Genomic DNA, 13,452 nt, shown 5'->3' with positions numbered 1-13,452 from the left:
CTTTCTCCTTTTTATACCACTCGAAATGACGTACATACGTTCTAATACGCAAAAACCGCACTTTTGCGTCACAGTGTTCTAAGATACCGTAACGTTTATTTTTAAATCTATATTTGAGATTCGAAATTGATTGGGGGGAAATATTTTCTATGCGCAATCAGCTGTACAAGAAGAACAAGTGAAATGTTTTTAATATCACTTTTGGTAAATGTATACCGTGCTTATCTTAGCATTTACGTTTTGTATTATGTATGAATTGTCAAATCACGAATTCCCGAAATAAATAAAATAGTTCCTTAATTAATAAAAAAAAAAAAAATCATATTTTTTCTCCTCAGCTGCGTTTCTAAAACTGAAAAACAAAAACGGTCCTTCACATGTCTGTCAGGAACGAGGTTAAAGTTCGTATCTTATTCCCTAGTTTCCACCTTAAACATAAGCCACTGAGCAACAAATGTCCACAGGACATTATTTTATGGGCTAAATCTGGTCGGCTCGTTGTGGCCTTTATTTAGAACAAAAATGGTCCTTGAAAATTGGGCTGCGTAGTCCGTCTGTTTTGGTCCACATTTAGCACAAGGCGGACGTATTTATCGGACCGCATATATCCCCAATACAGTCATCAAAACGTATTGCAGCAAGTGTGGAATTATCACAATGATTATTGTGCTGTGTACACTTCACCCAAATCCTGAACGCTATTGCATATAATCGATTATATATTATAGAGCAGTTATGTTACAATCAAGGTACAGTGTGCAATATCACTCCATGTGCTATTGACCATTTTCCTGTTTTATGATCTTTTCTTGAGAAATCGTTTTTTTTTTTTTGTAATTCCTCACTTCTGCCGAGTTTTTTTATTATTATTATTTTTCATGCTATACTATATACAAACGTTGTACAAGTACATCTTAGGATATAGTTCACTGTGACAATATAAATGGTAGGATGGAACTGAAACAGCAACGACTGTGTTTATGTAATTATTTAGGTCTGTGTATAATATCTTACTGTATCTAAAATCCCAAAGTAAATTAATTACTTTTACCCACCCACACACACACAAGACATATTAAGGATTGTACATTAACATATTTTATCGTAAAAAAAAACTGTTGTCCGAAACATACTGAATTTAACTGGATATAGATATATGCACACACAAACAAACATAATAACTAACATATAAATATAACGTTAAATATAAAACAAGCACACACAGAAGTCAAAATATGACATACATATAAAATGTATGGTCGGTTGATGGCCAGTTTTTCGCTGGTACTTGTGACTAGTGACATGGTGTATTGCAACAGCAATAAAGGGTTCTCATCATCATCTCATCATCAAATAGAACTTTAAATAAATATAACTTTAAATATAAAACAAGCACGCACAGAAGTCAAAATAAGACATACATATAAAATTATTATATTAAATAAGTATAAAAGGCAGATACAATTAAAATAAGGCATTCCTAAATGACACAATTAACATGATTGCACTTTGCACAACACACAGTGATATGAAATAATTGTCATCTATATCAGGACCTTCCTTGACTTCCTTGATGCAAAGTCATCAATAATGTCATCATATGAAATCTGGCCAGCAATTGCATGATTAATGCTGATGATAGCAAGGCCAGTGAGGCGTTCTTGAGACATAGTGGACCTCAGATATGTCTTCACAAGTTTCAGCTTTGAAAAGCTCCTCTCTGCTGAAGCCACAGTTACAGGTAGAGTAACTGCAATTCTCAGAGCAATGCACAAATTTGGGTATATTTCTGAGAGTTCGCTGTCATGCACAAAGTTCAGCAGCTCAAGACAGGTCATAGATTTTGATGGTAAGTCAGACGAATTCTTAATCTCCTGTGCAAGCTCTCCGGCATCCAAGTCTGATTGGTCCTGAAAAAGCTAAGTAGCACCGAGGGTCTTACACTGTTCAGTGAGGTCATCATTTGAGAGATTTGGAAAATGTGTCAGTCCTCCAAATTTCTGTCCCACATTTTCCAATGTGGTGAATCTCTCTTGGATGGAAGACACTGCAGCATCAACAACAACATTAAAAAAGGTCACCTCCAGGTTCTTTAAGTCATCACTCAATGGCTCATCAAATGATTTGTGAGAGAAGTGCCGCTTTGTAGTTCTCTGTCTTTTCTGCTGTAGAACAGCCTCTACGTTCATGTCCTCACACATATCTTTGGCTGACATTTGTGCAGATGCAAAGCCTGTTGCCCTGTACTTGCGGAGACCTCTCTCTGTCTTTTTGAGGAGATTGCCCGCTACATCCACATGCATGTTGGGAGACTGCATGAGCTTGCTCACATGGTGGGTTTGGTTCAGGATGTCACACCACACCACTGTACAAATGCTGAATCTGTCTGATCCCACCTCCTCCTCAATGACTGACTGCAAGTGCCTTTCTGGACACGGTTAATATGCTCTTGCATTATGGGATCAAACCTTGCCATGAGTTCAACTTCTTTTAGAAAATTGCCATTTGATGGAGAAAACAATGTTTCTGTGTGTCCCCTTAGTGCTTAATTTCTGATTGCGAGAGACTGAGTGATAATAGTGAGACGAGTCAGCGCCGCTCTCCATCTTATTTTCTCAGCCTGCAGAAGTGCCATCTCTTGTTTGTTAATTGTTTCACCATTTTTAATCCTCACTACCAGCTCTTTCCATGCTTTCATGGAGTTATGGTGTTCAGGACTATTGTCACGTGAGGTGAGAAGAGAACTGGCATGCTTCCAATCTATCAGCCCAGAACTTGTTAAACGGATGTGTCTTTTAGAAAACAAAAAAAAGCAAAAAAGGCTGTTGTTTTTCTCAGAATATACTAGCCAGCTTTTAGGCATCTTTTCACCGCTAACTAGTGTTTTCTTAAAATACTGCTGGTGGCAACTTCTTCCATCACCCTCATTTCTAGGAAAAACAAAGTCAGGTGCTACCTTACTTGGTCCTTTGCAAAACCAGCGGTATTCGAATGCTGTCAGTGATATCTGAAGGCCAGTTTGCAGGTTCTGTAGGCATGGGCTTATCCTCAGGGGGTTCAGCTCCAGGCATTTCTATGAGCATACATTTGCATTAGCATACACAAGTTATTTTGAATACACAGCATTCATGGTGGCGGAACAGTCTTTGCAAAATATTTTGCCACACACACACTCAGGCAACGCACAATCACACCTGAAGTGGCTGCTATTGGCTCTTCATCCTCGGGATCAGACATTTGTGGAGACACATATGTGGCTGAGGAGGTGGACGGCTCCTCATCTTGGGCGGTGGCAGTGGCAGAGGGTGCTCCAAAATGTTTCAGAAGTGCCCCTGAATAGAAACCCACTATAAAACTCTGATACATGCATGCATCATTTTCATGTTTAAAACAAACATATGATTTTGCCCAATTTATCAAATATTCAGAATTATATGTATAACAAGCATTTAATTGAATAGGCTATCACAACATCGCTGTTTGGAAGCAATGCATTACTCTGTAATTACACTAAGGTGACTTTCCTAAATAATGCAGCCTTATAGTGTAAGGGATTTTTTTTGCTAAGTCAGCTAGACTACAACAGAATTCTGTCGTCCGGTTTTCGCATAAGATAGTATGCAAACGGCTAACAAACAGCCATTATAATTCGTCATACACTGAGAATAGGACACAAATCAAAAGTACTTGTCCATCTTCCATCTGTGTTAATTTTGCACTCCAATATCAACACCCATCCCCCAGCCCGAGAGTCTGGTGCTTTTGTGTTTGTTTCTTTGTTTTTATTTTGCTTTATTTTGCGTGCTGGTTATTTGACGCCACTCCAGCCAGCCGGAGAATCCCCCGCCGCCCCGCCCATCCTCTCTCCTCTCCGCCCCTCCCCTCTCCTCCCTGTGTGGCAGGCAGCAGGCACACCCCACAAATGGAGTGTACCCTCACTCCCCACAATAGGGCAATATAAAACCAGTCAGTGCCCATGAAATCCCAAAAATGCGCTGGCATGATGTCGGGGCAGCATGGGAGTGCAAAAAAAAATATATATTTTTTTGCCGATACCCATGATGCTATGAGGCACCAACAACCTTACGGCCACAGCTCCACACTGTTGCCTCAATAATGGAGTCCTGGGACATGGTTCATTCAGGCTCAATATCCCCTGACTATCTGGGGATGCAAGAGAAGTTCTGCCGGAGATGTGAGTTAAAGATTTCCTGGAGGAGGACCTCCGCCAGACACTCCCTATGCACCATCACCAGTGCTTGGTCCCATACATCCATCCATCCATCCATCCATTGTCCAAACTGCTTAACCTACTGGGTTGCGAGGGGGTCCAGAGCTTATCCCGGAAGCAATGGGCATGAGGCAGGGAACAACCCAGGATGGGGGGCCAGCCCATTGCAGGGCACACTCACACACCATGCATTCACACATGCACATCTACGGGCAATTTAGCATGCTTGGTCCCCTTGTTAAATATTGAGATTGGGAAAATCTATTGTAGCATTATTTTTAGGGGATTTCCCCAGTCCTAGTCAACTCCATTTCCTGGATGGAACCGTGAGACAGTCAGAGAGACAAACCAAGAAACAAAACTAACGGTGGGTGTTTTCGAATATTATGACTTATGACAAAAATAAATATTTATTAAAATAAGATTTCAGTTTGTACTTTATTCAATTTTTCACATTTCTCATGTTCTGAAAGGGCAACTCTGATGGAATTTTATGCATTGAAATAAAGAAATGACTTGAATTATGAATTTACAGAGTGTACAATATTTCAATTTGAAAATACTGTTGACTGTAGCAATGCCAATGTAGGCCCATACAACTGTAAATAAGAGGGTTCCTTTTTTATTCAGTTTCTTTAATGTGCAAAAGGAACATATCAGTTCAGTCGTGTCATTTGCAAAACATGAAGATTAGAGTTTACACCTGTTCTGTATATTACACAATTAAATGTAATACTGTGACCTGGTTTGAACCCATATGAGACACAGTTTGTTCCGTGCTTTTGGGTTACACGATCAATCTCCTCCCCCGCCTGCAAATTTTATTTGTTCAGACCAAATGTGCCAACTTGAGTGAGGATTGATAGTTTGATCAATGAAGCCATGCATCTCCAGGTAATGGGGGCACATTACCTGCATTGTGAGGGATTGTCAGTTAGGGCACTACGGCCATGTGGCGCATTTCCCTGAGGGTGATCCGGGTCGCAGGATCCTCATTGCTGAGGACCCAAGCGGCTGGACCAGACCAAGGGGACGCCCACGTACATGTAACACCTACTGTAGCTGTGGCAGATGGATGGCCGATGGATTGGTAGAACTGGACCGTGTATTTGCCTGGGGGATCGCCGGCCAGGATCCCGAGGAGATTCGCTGTGTGGTGGTTGACTTCATACATACAGATTCGATTTTATATCTTACATGAAATGCAAAACACAACAATAATCCTGATGTAGTTTTCTGAAAATCTGTAACAATAGAGTGAAGGAACTGATCAAAGGCTGGGTTACTCATATATGGTATGATGAATACAATTAAGTGTTTGTTTAACCCTTTAGCTAAAAAACACACACACAAATTCCATAGCACAACTGATTATATATATTTTATATATTTTAATCATCCAGCGATATTGTTTAACGTTGTTTCGTTGTTCACATTTCGTGGTGTGTCAACAATGATCAATGAAAAACAAATTAAATTGTTGTTATTCCAGTCCTCCTGCCTGTCGTCTGCCTCAGTCTGTCTGTGGCTGAAGGAGCACAGATGCCCTCCCCAGCTTCCAGATGTCTCTGTATGGTAAAGTGCAGCAGTGTCTATTGGTATCATGGTCTCAGAAAAGAACAGCAGAAAATGACAGGAACAAATGTCCATCATCTGATACTCGGACTCCTGGTGACAGACAAGTAGTCTCTTCCCGCCTCCCAGCCCAGCATTCACCAAATAGCTATAGAGACACTGTTGCATATGCATGAGCTCCTACATAATTGTTAGACTGAACATGTTTCCTTTGTGTGGTTACATTGCAGCATTCTTAGAAAACTAAGAAAGTATCCCAGTGTTCTGTAAGCACTGTACATTTTAGGGAAAGAATTTGAGGGGGGGTGTACTTGAGGTTACCCACCAGGCAGGTGGGTTTATCTCCTCCTGGGTGGCCATGGGGCTACCGAGGTGCAGCGTGCTGTACGATGCAGGGGTGCGCAGGCACTACGCAGCAGCTGAAGTCTCTGTTGGCTCTGCTCATGTCCTGGGCGCTAAACCAGCTGCCTGTCCCCGCATCGTAACACTCCACCTTGGTTGTAACCCAGACGTCATCAGAGCCGCCCATCACAAACAGGAGGTCATCCACCACTGCGATGCCAAAACGGCCTCGTGCCGTGAACATGGGGGCCACAGCACGCCAGTGGTTCATCGCAGGGTCATAGGCCTCGACGCTCCGCAGGTAATGTGACCCGTTGGAACCGCCCACCGGGGAGACACCAAAAGCAAGTGATCACTCAGGTACCAAAAGGATAAGCAAATATCAGCTTTACCAAAGTCTCAAACTTTTCAGGAATTTTAGTCCTATGAAAGCAGGCTTCCATTGTCTCACAAGCTTATAACTCATTTGTGTTAAAGACACGTGAACCTAACTGTACCAAAGACAGGGATTAGGGTGGAGGGAAAACCAGCAGAATTAGGGGAAAATCATGAGCCTTCAAAAAAGACTCCTTATGCTCATATATTTTGCTTTTATTATTATTATTACTAAAAATGGCATTTGTAGTTAAACAGACACTGACAAAAACAACAATTATGTCTGGAACTAGAGAATATAAAACTGTGATCAGAAATCGAAACTTTACTACCCGAGCTTGTAGCAGAGTCCCCCAACATATTCGTTTATAACCCAGAAATGAATGCAGGGAGGCTAAAGAGGGTGGTATATATTTTGTACATGCATTCAGATAAGCCTTCACAGTGAGTTATTCTGACACTGAACATTTTGTTTGGTTTAAGGGAATCACAATCCATGACAGTAGCAAAGACAGATAGGTAAAACTTGAAACTTGTCACCTATGGTTCAAGGTGCAAGAAAGGAGTCACTCACCACATAAATTTTCCCGTGATAAGCAGCGACCCTAAGGCCACGTGGGCGAGTGCTCATGAGAGCGATTATGGTCCATTCGCCAGTGAGTGGGTCATAGCACTCCACAGTAGCATGTGTATCAGCTCCATTGTAGCCGCCACAGATATATATCTAAGAAAACCAATTCAAAAGTGATGAGTGTCATGATGTAAATGATTGAGATGGAGATCCAAAAAGTACAGGGTCGTAGTGAAGCTGGAGCCGACCACAGGAAGCACATGGCACAAGGTAGGAGATTTACAGATAAAGTTCACCATGACACAAACATAGAAGTATGTGCAATGGATAGTGTAGGACAGGGTTCCCCAATTTCCGTACTAGCGGGCCAGAATCCAATGCAGCTTGCAGATTTCCCATCTCGAGCAAACTATAATCAGCTAATTAACAAGTTTACTAGGTGTGTTTGAATAGGGAAATTTATCTGCAAACTGTTTGGAATCTGGCCCCCAGGGCCGGTATTGGGGAACACCATTTCATCTATCTCACAAGTCTTGGACTTGAGAATGAGGGTAAACACAGTCAGACGCCCTCCCATTAACCTACCTTGCCATTTAAGGTGGTGGCACTGGCATCGTGTCGCCGCTCATGCATGGGCTGGATAATGGTCCGTTCATTAGTTTCCGGGTCGTAGCGCTCGGCTGTGTTGAAGCGCATGAGGCCGTCAAACCCCCCAATGCAGTACACGTATCCATTTAAGTATACTGTGCCATGGCCGGACTGGCGCCTCTCCACCTGCGTAACATCCACCCAGCGGTCGGCCCGGGAGTCGTACGCATCAATCCAGGTGGTTGGGTGGTCAACCCAGCCACCAATAGCCAACAGGATGTCAGAGGGCTGGCGTGGGCGGGTCAACGGGTTTTCAGAATTTGGGCTTTTAAATTCAAGTTCATACATGGCCCTTAAGACGTCGTTGACAATGGGCTTGCACGCCGCATTGGCCTTCACTAGATCGTTCATTTTAATGTTCTTCATAAAATATTCCAGATCCATGCGAGCCATCTGAACCTACACAGGAAACAAGAACAAGAGAATGTCCATGAGTTCTTTGATGTTTTTTTTATGTATCACTGGAAAAGAGGAACTCTTGAGATAAAAGATCGAACAGCATGTCCAAATTGTAATTTCTCATTTTCATAAGGCTTTAGCTGAAGCCATTTACTTTGAAAGTCTCACTTGTGTCAGCTACAACTTTTTTTAATGTAAGACATTTGAGTGTGTTGTTTTGGAAGCCCAGGTTGTAGACTTATGGGACATGAAAATCTCTAACTACAGTAAAGGAATTTGGTGAATGAACATTTTATTGTTATATCCACATGTCAGTAAGAATGTTGTATAATTATAGTCACCTTGGGCAACATAACTGAAATGTGGGCCTCTCGGGTGGCAGGCTCGTGCTCGATCCACCGGAGGATGGCGTCAAACACAACATCCTCCTGTCTGACATTCAACTCAACCTTCTCAATGATGACACAAAGCTGTTGGAGGGACAGATCCATGAACTCCTCTGAGGTGGTGGCAACCTCATTGAAGTTCTTCAGAATGAAGCTGAAGGCAGACTGGTGCAGCTCGTTGAGGCAGTAGCCATCAGCGAGTTTAAAAAGGCTAATGCAGTTCTGGGTTAGGGTTAGGGTTGGTCGTGCAGGAAGTCGCTACAGAGCTGCACAATGCCCAGGATGTTCAGCTGATCGGCGGCCGCCAGGAGGTTCTCCACGTTGTCAGTCGTGACGAGCACAGAGTACGCGTAGGCGTACTCGATGATCTGCTGCATCGTATCTGGGGAAACGCCTGGGAAGTGGTAGTCCCGTTTTCCTGAATCCTTCCAGTCACCGGTTAACAGAGCCCTGAAGGACAGTACAGATGTGAGTCATGTAATTAATAATAGGGTTTGCAGAGAAAGTTAACAAGGGATTTTCTAATTCTTAAGTTGAGGAACCTCCACTACAGATAATCACATATGTACTTAAGAACTAGGAACCAGGACAGAAAGGACTTTAATATTTTTTTTTTTGCGGCAGTGGGTCCCCATAAAATTTTTCACTTGGATCTGTGGGCAGTCACCTGCAATATTAGTTTGCCTTTGATTGACGTGGTCCCATTTCAATATTTTTATACTACTACTATAATAATAATAATTATTATACTAATAATTTTAAGTATTATTTTTATTATCATTATATGTCCAATGTTAAGGTGGTTCACTTAATAACTAGCTCAGAAATATTTCTTATTAGCCCTGTACTCTAATTTAACACAATTATGCATTTATGAAACTTTCTGTCATCACAGACGCTCATTGCCGGGGACAAATCATTGCTAAAGAAACAAAACTAACATTGAATGTAAGAAAACAATATATGTGATGTTTAGTAAATTCATTTGAGTTAAAATTGTGTTAAAATTTCTAACACCGATGTTTAAAGGGACTTTAAGGGACTAGTTCATATGTATGCACGTGTATTTTGTGACAAATGTTTTATCACCTATGGAAAAAAAAATAAAGTACATGTATAATTAAAAAGTTTTAGATTTTTCCTATAGGCTTTTCCTTTGAGTAAAAAAAAGCAGTGAAAACGGGCTTTCAGGTAATTTACCTGGAAAAATAAAGTTTAAATAAATGAAATAAATGCTCTAATAGTACACGTAAGTTAGTGGTTTATTTATTGTTAGTTACTGTAATGTTGTGCTGCTTTATTTCTTTAATCGTCTAGTCTATGAGGAAGGCATTCAAGTACGAATTGCAATGTATTTTGTACATGACAATAAACTCTGAATCCTTGGAATAAATGTATTTGATCTTTTTCCTGGCAACTCTCTTTTTATACAGGGCCATTATATACAATAGTAAAAATTTTTCACTGCTGAGAATTTGTACCAGGACTTGGTTATTGTAAATTTAATGTGCATGCAGGTGTTATTTGTATAGATTCATCTACACCCTTCTGGCAGTGCTGCTATCGCAGTCAGGTCTCGCACACTTCGAGCAGTAGTTTTTACTCCACCCCTGCAGCCGCCGGCAGATGGCGCTCCACGTCCCGTCAGCTGCACACAGACCTAAGTCCAAGTCGTTAGTCCAACGCACCCATAGTCTTGTGATGACATGTGATTGAGAAAATGTCATCAGGTGGCTGTTTAGCGGTTCAGAGGATTAGCTGGACTTGATTTTGATTGAATGACACCTGGAGGAAGTTTTAAGGGTAGAGGACCTTGTTTAGAAGCAAGAAGGGGAGAGAGACGGCGGGGTTGTTTCGTGAGGCAGGGACGGTGTTGGATGCTCAGTTGACAAGAAAGGATGTTTTGTGCCATGTTGGATTGACTTTCGGATGGAGTGACCAGCGAGGGACGTGTGGAAAGACTTTGTGTGCGTTTTCGGTGGGCTTTTGGGACGCAGATACCCACAGACTGATCTACGGACATACGGGATGGTCTTGGCGGCTACTGGACAGAGGGAAGTTCGGTTGTTGTTTTAATCTTAGATCCTGTGAGTGTGAGTGTGTGTGTGTGTGTGTGTGTGTGTGTGTGTGTGAGAGAGAGAGAGAGAGAGAGAGAGAGAGGGAGGTATATTTACTATGGTTTAGCGTGGAAAGTGGGTGGCTTATTGGGAATGTTTTATGTATTGAGCATTTATTTATGCATAATAACGAGGTATGTTAGTCTAACCTATCCCTGCTTTAGACCTTTTGGGGGGTGTGCAACACTGCATGATGGTGGGTGGCGCTAGCTGCTGGCTTGGTGCTCCGTAGGTTAGATAGCATAACCCGTATTCCTGCCTGCATTCACTTAAACCTGGTATCTTTTATGAACAGTATATTTAGTAAAGAATAAAGGAAAGTGTATTTGTTACCGTGTTCTGTGTGGGTTTTTGTGAGGAATCTAGGGACGACGACCTGACCGGTTAAAAGAGGCGGTGGCAGCGTAAGGAAATTGCTGTGACATTACAGTCTATTGGGTGGGTTTCCTGGTAACGGTGACTCTTAGCATCTTGCGAAGACTTCAAAGGTAAACCTTACAACGAGAACACGTGTGTACTTTTCTAGGCGTGCTTCCAGAACAATCCCATAAGACGTTGCTTAAGGGACAGCTTGACTGCGGAATGAAAGAATGTGGTGTTCACTGTAAATACAACACTGCAGGAAAGCTTCACAATCAGGATTGAGGAGAGCCTAAAAATGAGACGCAATTTGAATAATCTAACCGTAAATTAGATTTTCGCTGATCGGGTGCAGGATCCCGCCTTCCCAGCTTGTAGTATCACAGCTTTTTATTTGTGTGCATACGTTCTTTAAAATGCCTGGTGCGCATGTCATTTGTTTTTGGGATGAGCAATGCCACGATAGCCGAAAGATTGTGTTACTGTTATAACGTAAAATAATGTACAATGTGCGTTGATTACCTCATTAGTACTATTCCAGGGTGCTTTCTTAGGGAAAACATATTAAACTTGTATGAAATGAACCTGCAGTGTCGACTCAACCTTATCAACCAAAGTTTTGTTATACCGCGACAAGGCTGAAGTTGTCTTCTAATTCTCCAGCTTCTTCGCAGGATCCGTGCCTCCTTAAAAGGGGATGCCGTTTCGACCGAATCCACTAGAGGGCGCTGCTAAATTGAAGACTCCATAAATGTATTCCTTATCTCTGAAATTTGTTCTCTTAAATTAAATTTGGAATCTGAGCTGTGTATTTGATTTCTCAGATATTATTTGAAGATACGTCACTACAATTTTCAGTTTAATTCCCTCTGAAATTGGAAGTCTTTCATTAAGATGTACTGCACAAGCTGCAGTTTCTGTAACTTGTCGGATTTAAGGTACCGCAGTTTAAATGGACTTCATATTCGTTCACTTACATTTTGCCCAGACTACCTCAAGTTCGACAAGATACCCCGATAAGCCAGTAACTCCGCTTCGTAGTACAGGCCGCTGTTCTCGTCTAGCTCCATTTATTTTTGTTCCTTGTTATAACAGTGTAGTCTTCAGAGTTTTATAATCCTGCTCCCTCTGTTATACCTCGTCTGTGTATATGTATGTGTGTGTGGCGAGACACATTAGGGGATGACAAGAGGTTCAATATTAACTTCAGCTCCGGGTCTAACGCACACACACTCAACTTCACTGTGTTGCCTTCTTCGACTTCCCTCCTGTGCTGCCTATAACTATACGCTACTACTGCCCTCTCGTGGTTGAATCCAAGCTATTACAGTATCTATGTATGTGTGTATTTATATGTATGTATATATAATATAGTGTGTGTGTGTGCAGGAATATTTCAAAGACAAGTCTGGTGGTACCTGAAGCACAGCCGTCTCTGTGTTGCACAGTTGGTTTCAGTATCCAAATGTCCCTTCAATTACAGTACGTGCTTCATTCTGATAACGCGAGATATTTTTAATGATACGGTTTGTTCTTTATAAATGTATATAATTTCTTTCAGTATTTCATTAAACAGTATGATTGAGTGAAAGGATCAGATGCTATAATAAAACATATATTGACCAGTTCTTGTCTTTTTATCAATCTTGGAGGGACTTCCAGTTCTTGGTGACTCTGCGGTGTGTTTCATGGTATCTAATGCCGTGGAAACTTGCCCTTCCTGCTGACACACCTTTCTGCAATATGATCCTTTTCATGTTTTGTAAGCTTTCTGTGAAATATGACTTTTGGTGTAAGATACAACTGAGTAAAGGTCATGAGAGAACCTACCTGGACAGCTGAGCTTTATTTGGGGTTAATCAGTCACTTAACTGATGGCAGGTGTGTCCCCAAAAAGCCTGAATGCTGTAATTAAATCAAAAGCTGCTCCAACATAATATTAGTTTATGGGTGTGCGCACTTAGCTAGCTTATTGTACGTTTCTTATTAAAAAAAATTTCCCCCCAAACACATTTTTGTTTTTCGGTTGAATTGTATAGGTTTTAGGTCACGTTAAAACTTTTTCCACTTTTGAAATGACTTATTGTGGTCAAATTTTTTTTACATCATGAAAACCTGGTATGTTAACAGGGATGTGTACATTTTATCTCCACTGTACCAGGGCATATCAGTGTGGAACAACTAAAATAACCAATCAGCACAGGACAACAAGAAGCAGATGGCGTAACAAGGACCGAAAGTAAGAAACCTTAAACACTAAGGGTTAATAACGCTAGAGAAGACTTGGAATAAGAGTCTAAGCAGAACAAAGTTAGACAAGCAGGTTACACCTTAAACAGGGACACAAAGAGAGACAAAAGATACTAAGGAAACCAAAAACCAATAAAACCTTGAGAGGTGAACTCATGACTGGAGGGGTTTAGCCTCTAAGCCATTTACTCAACCCAC

At 41.4% G+C, this 13,452-nt stretch overlaps 1 protein-coding gene across 1 annotated transcript; it reads right to left on the bottom strand.

The window, feature by feature from the left end:
* Nucleotides 1–7,070: 7,070 nt before the first annotated feature.
* Nucleotides 7,071–8,904, bottom strand: LOC125726941 (kelch-like protein 10). Its single transcript, XM_049003421.1, has 3 exons — nt 8,800–8,904; nt 7,680–8,141; nt 7,071–7,247 (listed from the first exon to the last, which is right to left on the bottom strand). Exons 1-3 carry the CDS (start codon nt 8,902–8,904, stop codon nt 7,071–7,073), a joined length of 744 nt encoding a protein of 247 aa, XP_048859378.1.
* Nucleotides 8,905–13,452: the final 4,548 nt, after the last annotated feature.

The sequence above is a fragment of the Brienomyrus brachyistius genome, unplaced genomic scaffold (assembly GCF_023856365.1).
Source record: "Brienomyrus brachyistius isolate T26 unplaced genomic scaffold, BBRACH_0.4 scaffold80, whole genome shotgun sequence".
Classification (NCBI taxonomy): Eukaryota; Metazoa; Chordata; class Actinopteri; order Osteoglossiformes; family Mormyridae; genus Brienomyrus; species Brienomyrus brachyistius.
Note: the sequence above shows the minus strand (reverse complement) of the source record. Positions and strands in the feature narration are given on the sequence as shown.

Coding starts and splice junctions, on each gene's coding strand:
- LOC125726941 (XM_049003421.1), bottom strand. CDS start 8,904: ATGCAGCAGATCATCGAGTACGCCTACGCGTACTCTGTGCTCGTCACG. Junction 8,142..8,799: donor AGCTGAACATCCTGGGCATT/GTGCAGCTCTGT, acceptor TTTCCTGTGTAG/GTTCAGATGGCTCGCATGGA. Junction 7,248..7,679: donor CCACCACCTTAAATGGCAAG/GTAGGTTAATGG, acceptor TGGTTTTCTTAG/ATATATATCTGTGGCGGCTA.